This window comes from Colletotrichum jinshuiense, chromosome 15 (assembly GCF_051148585.1).
Source record: "Colletotrichum jinshuiense chromosome 15, complete sequence".
In the NCBI taxonomy this organism is placed as follows: Eukaryota; Fungi; Ascomycota; class Sordariomycetes; order Glomerellales; family Glomerellaceae; genus Colletotrichum; species Colletotrichum jinshuiense.
Genome location: NC_139308.1, coordinates 252,779 through 273,970, shown reverse-complemented (window position 1 = coordinate 273,970; position 21,192 = coordinate 252,779). Strand labels below are relative to the sequence as shown.

Here is a 21,192-nt window from a genome sequence, read left to right as displayed (position 1 = left end):
GTCAGTCCTCAGACTGCAGCAACTTCACTTCTCGCGTCAATTGAAGTAGATGATACTGAAGAGGTAGCCTCCTTGCAAGATGGTTACAAGAGTAGCATAGACTGAAGCTCTAACGCTTCTACCTCCCTTGCCTCAAGCGTTTAGGATTACCGCTATTCCAAGTTTTAAGAAGGCCGCTATATAGTGCCTGATGATGAAGCTGAACAAGATTGTAAGGATATAAAGTCTAAAAGGTTCCCTTTAGGGCTTAGCTAAAGAATAAAGACTTAAAGACCATTAGAAAATACATACAGGCTGTATTTTATAATGGGTTACAAGCTGTCACAATGCGCCCCCTTACGAGGGGCTTAGGTTAGCAGCTGCCGATGTTGAGTTGTTTCTCATTAGAGTACGTAAGGACCTACTGGATTCTTCAAATCACTCTTACATCTACTACTGTAATCTGTCAGCCTAGAAGCCGCTGGCAGAAAGTCTGTAAGTATCTCTTATTGCCGAGGAAGAGTCCCATTTGTACTCACAACAGTCACAGGTAATACGCCAGTAAATTGTTTATGACATTCACGATTGCGTTAAACTGACTAGTCGCCGTGCTTTCCCACTTCAACGTCCAATTTGATAACCCTATCTACTCATTGACGACGGCGCAAAAGTCAAGAAGTGGCACCGCACTTGCCCCAGGAGTTACAGTACACTCAAGGATTAGGTCCACCGAAGCTGTTTCGTCAGATGCGGCTTTAGTCCCGGGTTTCGTCAGACAAAAACTTGCGTCTTGAACAGAACAGCATTGTGGGCGGTTTGCCATTGCATATGCAGATGTATTGGAAAATCTCAAGACTACTACGTGGATACTAGCCGCCGATCCCCTTAATAAAAATAAACTCTCTTACGCCATCAATATTAATGTCATGACTTAATGGTGACAATTTGAAGCCTATCATCGTCATTCAAGTCGTAGTTGGCACATTTCACGCTTTCCTGCTGCGCTGGCATTATATGGACCAGATTGCCTGAGAAGCTGCAGGCGGGCTCAACCAGCGGGTATCATAATTTGGGGCAACATAAATTTTGAGCAGCATTATTGAGGCTCCGGTAGCACGGTTATACACAACCAGCTCCTTAACAGGGTAATCTTGGATCGTATAGCAATGTTCCCTACGGTTTTAGTTTCAACTACATGTTTCGAAACTGTCTAGAATTCACTTGCATTGATGTCATCGTTGACTAAACGCTAGAAAATGCTCAGTCTTGTCTTTACTCGACTTTGTTATGTAACTCGGGCTGTGATATAAAGTATCAAGAAACAGGAATCCCCTTATGAAGCGATTCGTTCTTTAATTTGGCTTACGTTCTTTCGAATAGTAATACTATGTAAATTTGCCTCATATAGGCCGAATTCGCCTGGGATAGCCGGTCTTGCGTGGAGTGGCTGGATTCATGTGGGCCGTCTGACCGGCTGAAAGAAGGCGGTCGGGACCGGCAGAATAGCTGCCAGCAGCCTCAATGCCGCATTACGACACAAGGTTGCGAAGTAGGCCGTCGTATCTGCTAGCTGCTACGTATATTTAGTCTCTTAGTTAAATTTCTTTGTAAAATGTAGCAATGTTCATAAACTGATGACACTGGAATCTGTTAGTTTCAATATAACAGGCAAAAAGTTATATAGCACTTAACAGCCAAGAGAATATTCTCGAAAGTTCATGTTTCGCAGATATAATGACCATAAGAAGAAAATGATATGGATTTTAATGCTTTGGTATTATAAATGAACGAAACATACAATGTTTTTTCGGAAGGAGATTCACTAATGGTATCGGATTACCCAGCAAAAATACAGCCAGTTGGTCAGTAGCAGCCGACAGCCGGCCGCGGCCGCGGAACCCGGAGATTCAACCTTCGGTCTGCCCGCGGCAAATTATACTGTCGCGGCTATCAACCGTTCTTTTGTTCCTCTTACTACAAAAGAGACCAGATTGGAGCATTGACTTTACTACGTTTGATTTGCCACTCCGCACGGGCATCCTGCGAATCTAACAGTGGTTTAGAGCTTGAAGAGCAGAGCTTTTTATCAGATCTTGAACACAACTTCCCAAAAAAGTTAATGCATGTTTTACTGTCAGCTTTATCTCTGTATAATGTCACTGAGATATTCAACTAACTCCCCATTGCATTCCTTTCACCATAGCTGAGCTGCATCGCTGCAGGAACTATATATAACCTGCTAACCTGCCTTATGAGTCCTGCCGACCCGCTGTGATTCTAATCCATCGCGCAACGCTTTAAGGATAGGGGGCACGAATCCATACCAGCAGGTTTCCATTGCCGTATGCGAACTCCGATCCCTGGACAAGGTTGTCTGCACGAGTGCAAGCATCCATCACGTAACCAGCGCCCCGAGCGACGTCATTGCTGGAAAAAGAGATGTAAGCTTTTAATTCATTTTTATAAGCCTCGCTAGCGGTTCGAAAATACTTACCAAGACGAGGAAACCGGAATGCTAATACCACGAACTCCACTGATCTGGGCGTTACCGGCAGTGCAAAAGATGCTTCTAGCCTCAGACACCACGCATGCCTGGCCACCTAGACTCGCGAGGTAGTTAATACAGGTAACGGCATCAGGAACCTGAAATTTTGCTGCTGATTAGTAATTTCTCTTGTAGTCTTTGGATGTTTTTCGAACTTACATAAGCTTCCGTGCCAGCAATAGTGTTGCAGGAAACACGCTTCTGGAGATGGCTGTCCACGGTAGAAGCCACGACAGATTGCGTGGCGTTGATAGATTTGCGCCAGGCCTGAACCGCCTCTTCAGGAGTGAGGTTATCTCCGTTGGGGTTAGCGATGATGCCGTCAACCCACTTGACGAAGGAAAAGACTTCCACCGCATCCCCGACTTGTGTAGCCGCAGGTGCAGCTTTCACAATGGGGGCCAGAACGGATAAGACGGCCACAACAGAAAGAGCAAAGTTGACCATTTTGGATCACGTAGTAGAGGTAGATGTAATGACACTTGGACTGAGCTGGCTACTGAAGAGGGAGAAATTGTTTCCAGATCGAGGAATTTGCTGTCTCATTAAATATTCCATCGCGCTATTGTCAGCAAGTTATCTGTTAAAAGTTTTCCAAACGATCTCAAAGAACTTCAGCCATTCGATCACAAAAGTTCCATTCTGCGTGTGCCACCGTCACCAAAGATCTTTGCGATCCTCTTACAATCAAATTGACTGAACGGAGGAACCAAGACAAGTAGGTGGATGACCAGATTGGCAAGGATCGTAAGGCTCGACTGATGTTCTTTAATTCGTCGCCAGGATTTAGTTACTCAGACTAGCCTCATACACATCATCTACTCTAACGGACCGGAAAACCGAGAGGGGAGGATCTTTCGCGCATGAACCAACAAATTACAGGAACCGCCACACGTAAAAGCCGAAGGGGAGTTTTTTCTGCCGTTGCAACTGCCTCGCTAATCAAAGCTCGAAATTCTCGGGTCTTTTTCCTCTCAGCGACATTGCCCGATCAAACCAAATACGCCAAGCAGGTGGGCTGGCCAATCCTCGGTAGGGAGACAATGCAAAAGTGTGGCAAGGTGTGACATCGTCGATGAGCAATTATCAGCCTAATAAAACCCGGGGATTCCGTGGCCCTCTCGTTAGAACTATGACCAAAGATCCAAAAAGCACGTCTTCTGCTCTTCAATGTCAGCTTTCTCATTATCTGACAGCGGGGCCGGATATTTTGCGACAGTGTGGTGAATCAGGCCAGCCATCGAATCGGCATCGGAATGCCGAACGTCCTGCCACATTAATGGTTAGTTTAGTGGCGGGAGGATCTGGGTTGGCGATCTAAAATGAAAGTAAGCCATTTCCGAGGGACTTCGGTAACCTGCAGATGTCCGTTCAATGTTACATTTTAGTAAGCTATTGCTTAGCGTACTATAATGTTGCGCTATTTGATAACACTTCAAGGTAATCCCAATGCGGTAGGTCCGAAGGAATGGTATGATCGTGCCTGAATATGGCCCATCCTCTGCGATCCAATGGTTGCGAATCAAATAATTGAACTGGAGGCTCTGAATCGTGTGTGGTTAGAACTGGATGATTGACCAGGAACTCTAAGGACGGCAGATTTCTGTCTGGCTTAATCCCTGTTTCTAAGGTAGAGCTAAGTATGACTGACTGAGTAATATTCAAGCAATCTTGCTCACTTCGTCCTTGGAGCATTTACCAGCTTGAATTAATGTACTTCAAAGAAGGCAAACAATACGAATCCCTGGAAATACTTGTCAGCCTATCGCAATCTGTCGGTCGCATCCAGCTAACAAGGTGTAACACAAGGCGTCATCCAGGCATGCTTCTTCGCGGGAGATCGGGTGGAATTCGCCGTGTTATCTTACCAAAGTAAAGCGTTGATCTGATTTTATGGAGGATGCATCAGGCCCCCTCTGGTGCCCTTCACCCACCCTAAGTCTGCCCAAGTTTTCCCGTGGACAACCACCAATCCCATCACCTTTCACCTTTGGCTCTACCGATGAAAACCTTTGAGGCTGCTCACAAACTTCAAGGCTCAAATGTGTCTTGACCCTTCGGAGCCGTTTTCTGGCCTAACCCAAACCTCGGTAGAGCTGCCTACCAAAGATTCTAGCGGTAGATGACAATCAGAAATAGGGCTACTGACGGGTATATATGGACTGAAACTGGTCATTTGTGAAAGGTTGAGAGGAGCTGATACAATTCTGTGTCGTCGTCATTCGCTTTATTTGTCCCCGGTGGAGTCAATGCAACATATGATGCTTTGGATATTCGACCAGTTAGCAGTCTTTTCATGTACGTCATAAAACGGTGAACGGAGAACAAAACAACGTCATGCCGCAGAGGGGCTCGACAACTGCGAAACATCCCTTCCTGCGTCACCATGGATAACTCAGATGCCGACACTCTTCGTGCCATCGTAATTTGTCATATTAACTACTTTGTTATTCTTCTTTCTCTCATTCTGCTCTGGTAAACCGTTGTTATAGTGATACCTGAGGCCAGCCAGGCATGCTCAACTCCCATGGTTCCATGATCTCACACCATTTTCGAGATGCTGAAAGGTTGAGCTAACGCGAACGCAATAGTTATCTCTGGTTGGAGCTCTGCCGGAGCCTAGAAAGTATAATTTTAAAAGGAGTAAACTCCGAGGGTTTCGGGTTGTCCTTCTGGTGGAGGCCGTCAATTTTCGTGCTCAAGGGCTAGGCCAAGACGAATACCGTCAATGGTGGATATGCTCTTTATCAAGCGGTAACTTGATGAAATATAGATGCTGCGACTAATTCGTTTGGAAGTTCATGTTGCTGTAGAAATTTTTGTAAAGGTCGCCAAAGAGATGAGTTGAGAAAGAGAAGGTCGGGCTCGCTGTTTATTTGTCATGGCTTTAAGATAAGGGTGTCAATGGAAGAGAGCAAAGGCCTAGGTGTTAGTATACCTATCGGGTTCTATAGCGCACGATATTTCTTTTCAAAGTGGCCTCTCCGATTCAGATGAAGGGATCGTAATTCAAAAGTTTATCTATCAATCTCAAATATTGAAATTCACTACGTGCAACCTGGCCTGATCAGATACCCGAATCATCTTGGAAAGGCCAGACCTTGGGATTTTCTTCATGATTCTCCTCACATGCCTTCCATCGTATCTCTCCTGATATCCCTTTAACTACCTCAGGGCCAGGCCACAAATTCTTGCACTGTCTTTGCCAAGTACGCCAATTTTGGCAAGTCTGGTTTGCAAGTGCAATCGCCGCGCTATCGTGCAAAGGCCAAATTTTATTGGCGTCTGTTTGGCGCTCATTCACTTGAATACCCAACCCAAACGATGCGTGTTTGGCAATGTGGCAATGCATCAGCCACATTCCTGGGTTGTCTGTCTTAAAAGCAATTACAACGTAGCCATTTCTCGGGAGGAGGACGACATCACGTCTTGGTGGGTTATCGAATTTGAGCCTAAGTTGGCTCGCATTGTACTTCTTGTTCTCTGCTTGTTCCAAAATCGCAAAGTCGTGTCCGTGAAGATGGATCTAGAAGATCTCAGGTCGTGTTTATTGGAAGACATTGCAGTGGTAAGTACTTACAGGATGTGCGCCAATTGAGTTTCCTGCATGATTTCCAGTGAGTGCAAGATAGACCTAGTACAGGATTTTAGTCTTATAACCTATGTAGGACATCGCAGGTTTTAATGGATATCTTACCCAATCCTCATCCCCACCATTCTCCGGTGTCATAACCCATGATTTTGGCCAACTGCCAGAGAAATTTGACAAGTGCAAAAAGCTTGGATCGCTATAATTGATTTGCAGTGGCGTGAAACCCGGGTCGGCGTTTGGCTCAAAGGAGAACTTCGCCAGAGGAAAGTCATCAGGCTTTAGCTCTTGATTGAGCTCGACGCCAAATCTCTCACCCTCGTGCTTGCGGCCATTATTTGGACGATCTACAAACCATGGGAGTTTTGGTCGTAAGGAACTGTAAGTCTCGTCGGAGCAGCGCAACGAAATATCATTCCATGGTTGGCTTGTCGGCACGGTGTCACTCAGTGGGTTGTATCGGAGTATACCTGTTCGCTCGTATCCTTGACGCCCAGGACTTGTTCCGCAGCTCTCAGGAATCCAAGTGCGGATCCAAAAATTGCCATCAGATGGTATCTTGTTAGTGAGACCAGCTCTTGGTTCTGCTTCGACAATGACATTGTATCTCTGACCAATGCCTACAAGCACAGAAGTGTTGAAGTACGGTTCGATAGGAACAAAATCTGCAGACACAATCTGCAGCCAGTGGTTGTCAATGGAGAAGATAAAAGTTGAGTCGAAAGATGTGTTTATGAGACGAAGAAGGTAGCGTTTAGCCCTGCTAGGCCGCGTGATTTCTTTGGTCTGGAAGTGGACTTCCCATAGGGCTGGAAGGTCAAGGCCCGGCGTAACTTCGAAGCCAAACTTCCTGACATCGCCTCGACCGTTTAGCAAAATTGTTGTATTGGTTTCAGCTTCCCCTTGCGACGCCATCATTTCAAAGGAGCTTATATGTGCTGGATAAGATTATTAGTATTATTCTCCATTACAGAAGTTGCGACGAGCGTTCGAAGGGAAATTATCAACTCTAAAGCGTGGTTCATACTCACACCAGTCAGTCATGATCAATGGCAGTTTTGCCTCGTCATAGTTGCCAGAATGCGGTCCATGAATTGTCTGAACACTGTTTAGCAATTTATGTATGGTCGTTTGATGTGATGGAAAGGGTGTTCACCAAAGCGCCTTGCAAACCGTCCGCGTATTGTACAGAATAGTGGCTATGATACCAGGAAGTGCCATACTGGACTGCTTTCCAATAATATGTAAAGTTGTCTCCTATAACGTTGGGCCAGTCAGGGTGAGAGCGATGCTTTGGTGCAATGGGACATTGTGTGATGCCGTTAACTCCGTCCATGTGCATTGTAAGATTTTGCCGAATGCCATGCCAGTGGATGCTGGTTCCATTCCATGTCATATTATTCACAACAGTAATGTTCAGATTCTGTATAAAAGTTTAAATCAAATGTCGTTTGGTGGAGATTTCGTACACTCACATCACCCCAGCATGCTTGTAACCAGGGTCCAGGGAAAGTTGCATTGAATAGCTTTGCAGCTGTGAAGTTCTGACCGTCGCCATTCCACCAACTGTCATCGACAACCAAAGTATAATTTCGAGTGATGCCAATAGGGGCATCTACTTCGTAGTTGGTACGAATGTTGTATTCGTGTCCGGTCTTTACATTCCGTAGCCAGCATTCTCGGTTGTCGGGATCGGAGCATGGGACATAACCTTTCATGGCAGAGTAGTCACAGACAAAGTCGTTTCCGTTTGACCCTGATGGAGGCTTAAAGCGCGCTGGTGACTTATTCTCATGGCCTGATGTGTGAACATCGCCGACGTCAGTTGTGCCTCCAATCAAAATTTGGTCGCCATAAATTTCGGACAAGGCAGAGAATCTGAGCCAAGCCACAAGCTTGACCCACAGATGTCTTCCAAGATGCATCCTAAACAAAGATTTTCCAAAAAACTTCAACTGATCTGAGTTAACACTAAGATAAAAAGATTTGTTGCAGACACGCACCAGTGGTGCATTTAAAATATTTAAAAAGGTGATCGAGGAGCGGTGAGGTATTATCAACGTCTCAACACTAAATCTTGAAATCTTGCTTCTCGGTCCTCGCGTCCTACGACCTTGACGCTGCATTTATGCAGGAATTGAACCCACTCTGTTGATCCGCATGCATCAAAAAGTGTAAAACTCTTTAACAGAGCGATTCAAGGCTCAAAAATTTGGGAACTGCCCATCTTGCAGCGTTCAGTATTGGGGCTGCCGTCGTGTACTTTTGTTCTGGACGCTCATTTGAATCTTTAGGTATGTGATTGCGCGTTTTAATTGCGTTCTTTCCAAGCATTCAGTCAGCCAATGACGCCAAGGTATGGTCTGTCTACATTGTGAAAACGGCTATGGCGTGCCAAGATTTACGGCTAAGACCTCAGCTTGGGACTCGAAAGATTATCATGCCAAATCATGCCATATATGAAGCTCTAAACTTTAAGTCCATAAGTTTTTTAATGACTAGAAGCCGTTAGCATCAATTAAACAACTATATTTTTGACCTAAGCTAAATGCAGCAAGACATAAGTGTTTCAAAAATTATCTACTTGAGTTAGCTAAATTTTTCGATCCCTGTGATATATATATACAGAGCGAATTGTGTTGCGAAAACAGCACTGAAACCCGCGGACCATTCTATCCTTTGTTCAATGGCGCCACTTCTCAGCCAGCCACGAGGGATATAGATGTAACTAGAATTATACTAGTGTTATTACAGATTGACTAAGCGGTATGCTCGGCCTGGTGATGCTTTGTTGACCAGCTAGCCACATTCTCAAGTAAGACATAAAGGGCTTGAAAGAGGTTAGGGTGGTAGGAAGCATATCGGCGGATGAAAGCAACCGTCATGCTCAGCTGCTTCATTGCATTTTATATAGGGTCACAGTCCCAAATAGCAACAGTTCCCGCGTTGGCGAATCATTCACATGTATATCTAAGTATATTAGTAGTTCAGCTAGAAAAGATTTATTAATCCGGTGACTACCTGCACATAAAACAAAACAACAGTGAAAGAATGAAAACATTTTTACCTCTCTCTCCAAACCTACAGTTTTGTGTGCTAGCTTCTTATATTGATGCTAACTGCTTGATGATTCTAAGAGACAATTTAAAGAGTTGAATATCTGAAAAACCTGAACACAGAAAACAACATTTATAAGAATAACAACACACAAAAACCCCAAATTTACCGCCCCTAAATCCATTTCACTTTCTCCTCTTTCAAACCTCCGAGTGCTTCCTCTCATGCTCTCGGGTTTGGAAGTGCTACAGGAGGTGTCGCAGTCGTCCGGGGCATCGAAGGAGAACCTCGCCGCGGTTGCTGAAATGAATGCGCAGACGGGAGCGCCAGGACGAGTGGAAGCAGAGACGGAGCATCTGCCGGCCGATGGGCGGTGGAAGCACGAGTGAGAGATTGAGCTAGATGGCGTGGCGGACGGAGACGTCGTCGTGGGTTCTGCAGCAGCTTTCACCTTTGCTTCTGCAGCTGTTGCTGTTGCTTCCGCATCGTCGCGTCTTTTGGGGAGGGCTTCGAGACAGAGATAATGCGCGGCTGCCAGACTAGCTGCGGGTGGTGGTAGGTTGCATCGTGATGATTTGTTCATAGGGGTGGAACGTGAGACTTGACGGGATGTTGAGAACGCCGACTCGTCGAGAGTCGCATTGCAAGTAGGGCCAACAAGTTGAACGAGAGCAGGGAGCTGCTTGGGCCGAGAGAGTGTTGCATGGACACAAAAGCTACAAACGGATAGAACACCGATCGGACGGGCTAGAAGCTGGGTGGGGCAGGGGGCTCGGGCTGAGACACGTGGTGTTGAAGTGGGCAATGTGGCTGCGCGCCCGGCGAAAGTGGGGCAGATGCACACAGCACGGCACGGGTGTCAGACATCAGGTATAACCCAAAGTACCACACAGCCTATAGAAAGCAGTTTAGTTATCTATAGTATTTAAACGACTCTATAATAGTTAGTAAGAGGAACTTTCTATCTTGCTACTAGAAGGCTAGGTAGGCAGCTTTTACCAGCTAGAACGTTAAGAGTAGTTAGAAAGCAATAGGGTTATAGCCTATCTCTATTACCTACCTACTATTAAGCCTATTACTACTTAAGAATATCTCTATACCAGCTAAGGTAGTTAATACTACTCTACTAATAGCTGTTAATAGCAGGCTTATTCCCAACTAGGCTGTAGATACATCTGCTATAGCCTAGTTAACACCTAGAAAGATAGTTGACCTATAGAGCCAACTAGATTAACCCAACCAGCTGCAAGAAGGTGGTAATACATAACATCTACTTTTCTATAAGGTTAAACGTACCTTTAAAGAAAAGGACTATAAGTTGGCTGCTGTATTATAGTAGATCTAAGTGCTAAAGCAACAGGTTGAAGTTAGGTAGGTAAGGAAGAGGAGGAAGGTCCAGCAAAGCCTAAATTCAAAGTTCGCCAACATTAAAGCTGTATATAAAGCCCAGGTGGAAGCTGGAGATATTAAACGTATAACTGATGGATAAGACGGATCAGATTTATCGAGTGATAATGGCAGCTGTATTATGGTAGCAGCAGAAGAAATAGACGAATAGGTTGAAATTGGTGGTGATGTTGGGTTGGTGGATTTCTTGGCTGTCCTATTTGTGGGGGTGTCCCAGAAGTGGGTTCCCGACGTTACTTGGCATATTTTAGGCACAAATGTCCGAACGCTTTCCGACGCCATGGTGCAATTATGTCGAGAGACTCAGTCCAATTGAAAGCTGTCTGCATTCGGGAAACAAATCATGATGTTGCAACTCCCTGACCTTGTTTTGGGAAGAAAGCGTTCAAGGTTGGTCTGGGCACGACGACAGGTTTTCGATGCATTAGTAATCATCATTTGGTGAATGACTATTTTGATGGGCGCTTGGGCGTCCCTTAATAATCACTTTGAACTTTTGAACTAATGGTATGTCCGTGGTCCCAGAATCCATGGATTTATTTTGGCCACAGAAATCGTCCAGGAAACGGTTACAACTGCAACTTCCTTTTGAAATTTCTCGACTCGACACTGGAACATTTCAAGCTGTAAAGCAACATGAAATAACGAACAATGTATTGGTTGATGAGACCCTTGGGGCGTCAACAAAAAAGGGGGAAGAAAGATCCCTCTCAACAGCGTGATTCGAAATTTAATGAAGCAGTCAATATGTTCATCTTTACATGTACGTGGTTAACCGTCATCTTTGAATCATTGTTTACTCGACTTTCTATTAGAAGAAGAAATGCACCGATTTTCAATGTCTCACTGAGAACATGCCAAATAGTCTCCATACCCCGCTGCCCGATTCGCTCAGAGACAATTAATTCCCCGCTCTACCCCTACCGACGAAGTTGGAGACCCCCCCCACCCCCAACTTGAGTTGGGGTACCGCAGATAGGCGGCTGTCTAATTAATCTCAACGTGGATTCACACAAATTGACTGTGATGTACGTATGTGCGAACCGTTTTCAGCTAACGGTCATTTGTAGAATAATTTCTCATGGCGGACTGCTATGGCGTATTCTGGCAGGTTGCGCGGTGACCCGCGCTCGACATGGCACTTTGATCAGGCGACGATGGAGGCGACTGAGAAACCTCCATCGTAGAGTAAAATACGAGCCAGATTAAGAAATTATTGTTGCAAATTCCATCTTTCATTCAATATTTACTTCCGAGCTCCGGCTTCAAGTGAATACCCGACTTTCCGCAATTTACAGGGATTGCATTTGGTCAGAGAGGGTGGGATTGCCTTCTTAGGTGTCTCAAGCATCTCTTTGGTGATGTGATGCATGGATACCATGACAAATGGAAGGGATCTTTGTCCATTGAATCTTCAATCGTCACAAGTACTGAGTTCACTCTTCATAGGTACTTATTTGTCTGGCTGCTTCTTGATTGTTGTTCAAATTTTTTTTTTTCCTTCGTCACATCTTTCTCGGATTATCCCGTCCCTTGAAACAATGTCAAGCGATAACGTTGTCGACGTCGTCGAGTTAAACATCACATTCGAAAATGACTTGCCGATTCTGATCCCAAATCACGGTAATCCAACCGATACAGAAAATCTTTTAGTTCCTTTTCATCTGAACGACAAGTTTTCTTCGCCGCAAGCCTGGAGTTCTCTACGAAAACAATCCATTCTCAGCCTATTTTGCATCGCTACAATATTTGCGTCCTTTGCGGCAAGCGCTTATGCTCCAGCGAAGGGAGAGATGGCGGAGGAATGGGACGTTGACCAAACTCCGGTTCTTGTGGGCATCACAGCTTTCACGACTGGCTTTGCCTTGACACCAATGTTTCTAGCATCCATATCAGAGATATGGGGCAGAAAATTGGTCTTCATACTTACAGGAATCTTATTCGTTGTCTGCCAGGTTTGCAGTGCTATTGCAAAATCCTATCCCGGGTACGTATTCCAACTGTTTCAACTGATAGATGTTCTCCTGGGGCCCTGGTTACTGACACGGTCATAGCATGCTAGTTGCACGCTTCTTCGCCGGCGTCGGAGGTTCCACCTACTCTACCATGGTCGGTGGCTCAATCTCAGACATCTACGGGGCCAGCGAGCGAAATACACCAATAGCAGTTTTCTCCGGCGGTGCTCTTTTTGGCACGGGGTTGGGGCCTCTAGTTTGCGGTTTCATTGTCCAGTACCTCAACTGGAGATGGATATTTTGGGTTCAGGCCACTGTCAATGCTGTCACGGTGCTAGCATTTATCGTCTTCGTGCCAGAGACACGACAGAACGTGCTGCTGCGCCGCAAGGCAGAGGCATTGAACCGTTGGTACGACATGAAGCGAGCAGAATCGACAGTGCTGCTCATGGTGAAGGTTACAAACAATCACTTTACCGTTTGTGAGCAGATTAAGTGGAAGGTTGAGCATGATGAAGGACAGGGCTCGATAGCGCAGAAGGTTGTTGCCTCGACGACGTTGCCTTTTGTGCTCCTCTTCACCGAGCCAGTTGTGTTTTTCTTTTCAGTGTGGGCAGCCTTTAGTTGGTCGATTCTATACCTTGGATTCGCGGCCGTTCCTCTTATCTTTACCCGCGTTTACAACTTCGACCTTTCATCAGCCAATGCGGTCCTTGCGAGTTCGTGCATCGCATCCCTCGTCGCCACAGCCGTCAGCTCTACCAGGAACGCTGGCTGGACGGACTTTCAAACCCAAGGTTGCCCTTGAACCGCCCGGAGAGACGATTATGCTTCAGTTTCGTGGAAAGCATCTTGCTGCCAATTGGTTTGTTCATATTCGGATGGACGGCACGGGCGCATATCCATTGGATTGTCCCGACTATCGGCCTTGGCATCTCGACCATCGGTATCTTCTCCGTGTACCTGGCCGTTTTCAACTATTTGGCAGACAGCTACCAAACCTACGCGAGCTCTGCTCTGGCGGCACAATCCTTTTGCCGGAACTTCATTGGCGGCATCTTCCCGCTTGTGACAGTCCAGACGTACACCAATCTCGGGTACGGGCCGGTGTCCAGCTTGCTCGGTGGCATCGGGTTGCTGCTCACTGCAGGCCCCTGGATACTCGTTGGGTACGGGGACAGAATTCAGGCGAAGAGCCGGTTCGCCAGTAAATTGAACCAGTAAGTCGACAGTGGCCGATACCCCGCTTTCGGTCTGTGTCAATACGGGGCGATGAGAGTGATTCTCGGAACCCTCTCCACACCGACAGCCGAACCTTGGCCTTAGTTCTCCGGAGTCTGGAAAATGCTGCAAAGTTGTTACGTCACAGACTCGGTATCTGGCTGGCGTTGTGCGCGTTACAAGACAGAGTAATGCTACAGACACATGATGTGATAGAATCACGAGGATTCTTCTCGGCCCAAATACCTGTACTTATTTATTCACGGATATTGTTACTTGTTAATAGAAAGTTGTGTCTGTCAGATCAATCTCTCTTCGCCAGAGTAATATTGCGTCCCTAATCAGTAGTGGCAATAAGAAAAGATTAGTTCTCATGTCTACTCGTAGGTTAAATGTATGCCTGATTAATGAAATAGAATTTGCTGTATGTGTCTGATCTCGTGTGTCTGTCTATGTATTACTGTCCTCTCTAGTCTGTACGCATTGATCCTGATTAAGTAACGTAGGAAAAGTAAAGAAAGTCTGTCCTTAATCTAGGATAAAACAGCACCACCCCATTCTACTGCCTTACCCTACCTCGCCCTGCCTGTGGTTTAGATAACGAGGGCGGCAGGAAGGTACCTATCAAGTAATTACTTTCTATTTCCGCAAAATTAGCCCGCGGCAATCTGCAAATACTAATCTGCAAGGAAGAGCACGGGCTACAACTACTGCTGCAAATTCTGGTATCTTGGCAGAATACAGCCCTAATGGCGGCTAGGCAGTTAGAGTTAATGCCTGAAACACGTTAGAGCCTAAACGAAGAAATACAGCCATGTTGTTATGCTTAGTGGACGCAAACCACTGGGAGGGTCTCATAATGCCGGGAGCGTCGGTACAATACCCTAATATAAGAAACACCTAAGTAGCAGCCTAGTCTGATACATGCTTAGTTAATTGTGCAGTAAAACACGTTTCTGTTCTGCTTAACCTCTCCTAGCTAATATCTTATGCTGAATTCAGTTGCTTCGTTAAGCTAAAGTTATATAAAGTTTCTCTATAAAAATAGTTACCAAGATAGGCTTAGGTTAGTCATGTAGCTAGAGAGTGCTAGTTATTAACTTTGCCGCTAGATGTAGTTGTGGCTGGCTGTCAACCTGTGGCGCTCTGTAGCGTTGAGCATCTGACGATTAGCAAAGCTAACTAGGTTCGATGGAATTAGTGTGTTGTAGTAATATCGCAGCATATCTGAGACGTACTAACTTCACTATTACCTAATGCTAGAAGTAGTATCTCGGTTTATTCGAGACATCGTGATCGACAATGATCGCCAGATTTGGCTGCCTTAATCGGTCTTTTCTTGTAAAGCAGAAAAATATATAAGAGAAAGATGTTATACTGATTGTTTATTTTTGCTTCAAGTTTTATTGAAGATTATACACTTATAATTAGGTTTACCAGTACACCTTCAGGATTATGAAGTCCTCTCTTAGTCTTACTGTTGTTCTTTTGTTTCCCTTTATTACCTCAGCTTTTATATGTGGTAATAATTGTGGTCGCGCAGTTGCTGGAACTGCTAGACAAAACCCGCCTCTAGATGCGCGTCGGTCTCAATGTGTAGCTTTCGTTACAACCACTATCACTGTTAACCCTATCGGTGAAAGGAACAACTACAAGCCCCGCCAAGCCGACTCAGCACCTGTACTTACAGGTACTATACCAACTTACGCAAGCGCCTGTACTGATATTACGGCATATTGGTCTGCTTGTCAGTGTTTCTCAGGAGTATTAGCAACTACTCGAACAATTATAGCGACTATTTCTACTACAGACAGCTTAAAGAGCTCCTCTTCTACTACGAAAACTACTACAACTACACTTTCTACAAGTCTAACTCCTAGGACAGCAACTGAATCTCCTCCTAGTACAACAAATCAGTCTCCTAGCAGTACAGAAGCCCAGTCTTTTTCTCAGTCTACTTTAACAGAGACTTCTTCTCCGTCAGATACTTATATTTCAACCAAGGTTTCTACTCAGAGCATAACCAGTTCTTCACGCAACTATTGCTCTACACCGCCAGCACTACCCTCTCCTACAGTGCTTTTCAACAATTACGTACTAGATCCTAAACCCATTACTTTACCCTTTCCCATCGGTGTTTTTGGCTTCTTCAACAAAACTGTTTATGTTACCTTTAACGGCATAATATCTCTTAGCTATATTGCTACCAACCAACGCCCTAACCGTCCTCTACCTGATTCAACGACTTCCCCTATCTCAGTAATGCCATATTGGGCCGACTTTTGGATCTACATAAGATGGAACCAGAGGGTTGCCTACCAAGTCTTTGGTATTATTCCTGGTACCCGCAACGTTACCTTCGAGTGGTATATGAGCTACTTCATGACTTCTGGGAACCTTAATTATTTCACAGCCACATTTCAGGAGGCCCTACCAGGCATAGTCACCTTCACATACTACAAAATGCCGGAACAACGCGACGGCGGTACCGTTGGTGCCCAGAATCTTGTTGGAAATCAGTCTTTCGTTCAGTACTCGTTCAACTCACCAGCAACTATTACAGATGGACTTGTAGTGCGGCTAGATACTACCGGGGATGGCACATATACCACTAGCAACTTTCCGTGTGGAGGATAATATTGTTTAGTGTCACAGCCGGTCGTGTCGTATGCACTATCGCTGCTGTCCCCAGCTCCTGGTGCCTGGTGGTGGTAGATGGTCCCTCTTCCGCCGCCGCCGCCTAGAGTATCGCGCTCGAGTTATGCGAGAGGAAGATCTAGTTGAAGTTCATTACTGGAACTATTTACTTGGTGGTTGTGAAACTCAGATTCAGTAGGAATGTCGAGGACAAAGGGAAATTGCTAATTTTGAGACTGAGGGTAAAGAGCAAGGAAGAGAGATTGTGGGAAAGTGGAATATTTAATATGCAGACTGTCCACAGCCTGTTTGTGGAAACTTTACATGAGGCTGTATCACAATAGCCAGTCTAGGGAACCGAGGAGGATGTGCAATGTCAAGTATCCAGTGCACCCACTCAGCACAAGGCAATTAATGCATTGGGCAATACACACAGGTGTCGTCCGTTTGCGTACGCCACTTCAGTCGCGCTGCCTGTTCTTCTCCCTCCCGTCCACCTCCCGCGTGTGCCGGTACCTCCTTGATGTACACCTCACACTCCACCGCCTCCAGCAAGGGCTTCTTTTGTTGGTCGACGACTGTGCGCATCTCCGCCGTCGCCTCCTCTACAACGAGGTGAACTCGCGTTGTGGCCGTTGCTGGGATGAACGTTGATGCTGCCCTCGCTGCTGTGGCTCCTGCTGCCATGCCTAATGCCGTGGGTTGCGGCATGGCTGTATTCAAGAGGCAACGGTCGCTGTCTGACCAAAGGTCTTGCTTCGTGCGCAGCAGTTGCCCGACGTGGGTGAGCCCGGGACGCATGATGCGGTCGCTCAGCACCGACTGCTAGTCGTCCTCGCCATCGTTGGTACCGCCATTGACGTTGATCCTAGCGTTGGCGACTCTCTCGGTGCGTATAGAACCGCGGTCCACCTCTCTCAACTCGAACTTTTTGAGAAGGCTTAGCTCGTCGCCCGCTAGCGCTCCTTCCCGTTGACACTTAGGTAGTCTCTGATATCGGTTGACGTTGTTGTATTATCCGACGTTGCTGACGTCGTCGGCGTCGGCTGCGGCTGTGAAATGATGCCGTCATGGTACAGAAGAAGAATGAAAATAATGCTTGCGATCCTTTGTCAAACTTCAAGAGACGAACCGCCCTTTATATCTAGGTAAACCAAGGGTACCCATAACTAAATCAGCCCCTTTTTCCCTTTTCACTACCCCCTCCCAATTTTAGTCTCTGGGACAAACTCTTACCATACCCTCAGACATCAGATAAAGTTACATATTCCATCTGATAAATGACTGCTGCAGGGCGCCTTCACCCAAGAGGCCTCGCCGAATGGGCATCATCTCCAAGAAGCTCCGCTCTGTAGTCCTCCCAGCAATTGACCCGAGATTCCGCCCCTTACAGGCGATGACGGTGCCTTGTCTTGACGGATCCCCATACTCCCTTGCCGCCACGCGGCCCAGTGTCCCCTCCAACGCTCTCAGCTCCTCCAGACAGCGCTTGCGCAACGCCTCTGCCTCTCTCCTTGCCGTCCTGTTGCTCGCCCTGATGACGCTACGCTCCAGGCAGCTGATGTGCCACTTGAACTCCAAAAGGTTGGGTGCCCTGCGCAGCATCATCTTACAGAGCTCTCTGAGCGGCAGCCCCTCCAATGCATCAGCTCCATGTTCTAGAATCGCTGGGAGTCGGGTATACGCTGGTGTCGGTGACAGCGTTATGGCGTGCAATATCGAGTCCTCCGCCCTCACAGTATCGTTGTCTTCGTCTCTCGGCCTCGCTTTGTTGCCTTGCCACCCTCTCTTCTTATCATTGTTGTTTCCATCGCCGTCCCAAAAAGAAGTTGCAAGGAGTTATTCACCTTGGTATATTAGATAGTATATATACGGCGGCACTGCTTTGTAAAACCCCCTATTCAGTTACTTTCAGACACTATGATTTGTATTTATGATCTCTTATACACGTAGTCCGAGGGAAAGAAAGGCCATTGAAAAGACCGAGATCGAGACATGTCATGATTTGAGATGTAGGTGATTCTTAGACGAGAGACGATTACTCCCTTAAGGTGGACATCCGCCATCATTGTTTTCAAAAAACCAAGCTCGAAAATGTGGACAGCCTGGTCATGAATTGAATTTAATCTGAGTAAATGCCCGAATTTAACAACAACGCCGAGTGCATCTCCTGCCTTTCTTGTGTTCCACGCTATGACCATCCTGCCTAGTAGCAATTCGTGCCAGATTGCGCAGTTTGAATTGAAGAGTGGTCAACAGGCGCAAGATCAAGTGCGCGACTGAGCCCGGCGCTGGCACAATAGCTGCTCCGGGCGGCCCGATCAGTGTTCTCCTGCTTTGGAAGTGGGATACGGCCAAGTACCAGCAGCAACAATTGCCAGCAGCACTTTCCAGCTAGGTAATTACTTGGTTTAGGAAGCAGAAGTCAAGCAAGGATAAAAGGATATACTACGGAGGTATCTCATGTCATTTAGGAGTCAACCTTAATGCTGCCGAGACGCTAAATGGCACTAGGCCGCTTACCTTACGTAATTGCCCAGTCTCCACCTCATTCCAGATCGGCCGTTGCGGGCCGGCCCGGTCCGCGTTCGCACAGGGACACATTCTCTTTAGTCCACCTTTGGTGCACTCATGAGAAAGCCTTGGGTAGTACGTTCCTAATTATTGGCACATGTCCCAGATGGGGTGGTGCATTTTTTGTCCTTGATATTTGCTTGCGACTTCCAGTTTCCTCCTCTGCACCCGCCTTCTGAGCCTCAATGAGATGGAAACTGTGACCTTGAAGGACCCTCGGCGCTGGACTCGTTTTCCTCTTTCTTTGTCCCCAGCCTCTCCCGTCTCGGCCTGCAAGAGTACTTCGAGCTCTTGCTGCGGTACGGGTCGGGTCGGCCGTCTTGTCGCAGCCGGGGTGGAAAGTCGCTAGCGGTTCAGCTAGGCCTCTCGTCCGTCTCCGCTATCGAGCTGTTCATCGAGCTGGACGAGTCCCTTCGCTGCTGGGCGCCGAACAAGCATCATCCCGAGGACGGCTTTCGGACCCTGGGACTTTGAGTCAGCCCTCTAAGCACTTTACTTGCAGGCTTATCGCCCATTTATATCGACCGACTTCCCCCAGCTTTTCTACTCTACTACTCTCTTACCCCGTCGCCCGAAACCACAATCGGCAGATTCATAAACAAGCGCTTGCCACAGAGAAGTGAGAACGAACCGTCAACGATCGCCAAGGCTCTGCCAACAATGACATGATGAACATGAGCGTTGAGGAAAGCTCTTTGTCCGCTGCAGACGACTAGACAGACCACGCCCATGTCGATTTCGGACCAGGAATGCAAGCCCCAGAAAAACTATCGGCAACAGACGCAAGGCAGCACAAGAGGTCTAAGTCCTCGACACAAAGGAACTCAAGTCGGGCCGCAAGCTTAGTCACAATGTACAAAGGAAGTTTACGTTTTCGGTTCCGTTTCAGCCAGTTGGACTGCTCCATCAACGATAAGTGTCCAAGTATCCTCCCATTTCTGTCTTGATTTCTCCGATGCAAAACCAATTCGGGCGACCGCTTTCTTCTACCGACAGCATCATCACTTCAATGCCTTCCACTGGGAACAACATCTCTGCCACTCAGTTCAATACAGGTGAGCACATGGATGTCTTGCTATGGTTGTAAGCACGGCCACGACCACCGCTTCGCTGTTCAATCAAGAAAAGCCCTGCTCTCTTTCCTGGCTGCCGCCATCGTTCCTGTTGCGGGCTCCTATAACTATACCCGTCGCGTTCTAATCCCGATGTTAGGGCATGTTTAGCTCATTCGACTTGGCTTGGAGCTGGAGGAGCGGTGTTGTCTCCACTTTTCATTTATACCTATACAGTCATGATGCATCCAAAGCGCCGTGCCAAGAGAAGCCGGCTCCTTTGAATACATGTCGTCTAGATCAACGCGGAGAAAGTTGAAGAGAGGGAAGACGACAACTTGGATTAAGCCACCACTTGAGAGAATCTGATCCCGACTCACAATGAATCAGGCTCGTTCAAAGAACCCGGAATCATCTGCTTGGACCTTGTTGGAAAATAAGCTCTGGCATCATTTAGGGTATGCTTAAACACAGGTCTCTACGGTAGAACCGATTACGACGTTCAGACCTTGAATAGCGTGTCAACATGTTGCCATTATGTTCTGGTCAACAGTAGAGTCAAGTTAGATGCTTTTAAAAGTGAAGTAAAAATAAGACCTCCGTAATGCGAGTAGTTGTATGAGTAGTCCATCCATCTTCGAAGCGTGACGTGGCCTCAAGTTGTTCCCGTTCGACAAGTAAGTCCAGGTACCCAGTCTAGTTACTCAGTTCAGACACTCAGTCTAGACTCAACTTGTGTGTATCCCCCAACATTTCAGAACTACCACGGTGTCGCGCTGCGGCAGGATTTTGTACCAAAACGTGGCATGACCATCAAATGGCGACCGAGATGGATGCTGGTTGCGACAGCCAAGACATGGTTATGAGAGCCTGAAGGAAACTTGGGCCCGAAAACCGTACGCTCTCGACCTGAAAGGTTTCTTGAGCGTCCCAGCTGCAGTAAGGATGTATTGGATGTATTTAAGCATGGTGCCAGGCGTGTGATAGCCATGCTGATGCTGGTCGTCTTCTATAGGAAGCGTCGTGGTCGTGATCGGTTTGTTGCGGAACCAGACTGAGCCAAGTCAGGATATCGTCTTCAGAATATCGTCTTCATACGGCTGTGCTATATCGGATGAAGAAGGGATGTAGAAAAGAGCAGGCGACGATGTGTATATACGTCTGCTGGTGTTGAAG

The 21,192-nt window shown here is 46.7% G+C and overlaps 2 protein-coding genes across 2 annotated transcripts; one reads left to right on the top strand and one right to left on the bottom strand.

Moving 5' to 3' along the window:
- Positions 1 to 2,276: 2,276 nt before the first annotated feature.
- EsH8_XV_000033 (uncharacterized protein) lies at positions 2,277 to 2,971 on the bottom strand (the record flags this gene model as incomplete). The annotated part of the gene is made up of 3 exons (XM_083274074.1): positions 2,277 to 2,406; positions 2,474 to 2,622; positions 2,684 to 2,971. 3 exons carry the CDS (start codon positions 2,969 to 2,971, stop codon positions 2,277 to 2,279), a joined length of 567 nt encoding a protein of 188 aa, XP_083120606.1.
- A 9,661-nt stretch (positions 2,972 to 12,632) lies between these two features.
- EsH8_XV_000032 (MFS transporter) lies at positions 12,633 to 13,340 on the top strand (the record flags this gene model as incomplete). Its single annotated transcript, XM_083274073.1, has 1 exon — positions 12,633 to 13,340. The coding sequence occupies one exon, from the start codon at positions 12,633 to 12,635 to the stop codon at positions 13,338 to 13,340; it is 708 nt and encodes a 235-aa protein (XP_083120605.1).
- Between the last annotated feature and the right edge of the window lie 7,852 nt (positions 13,341 to 21,192).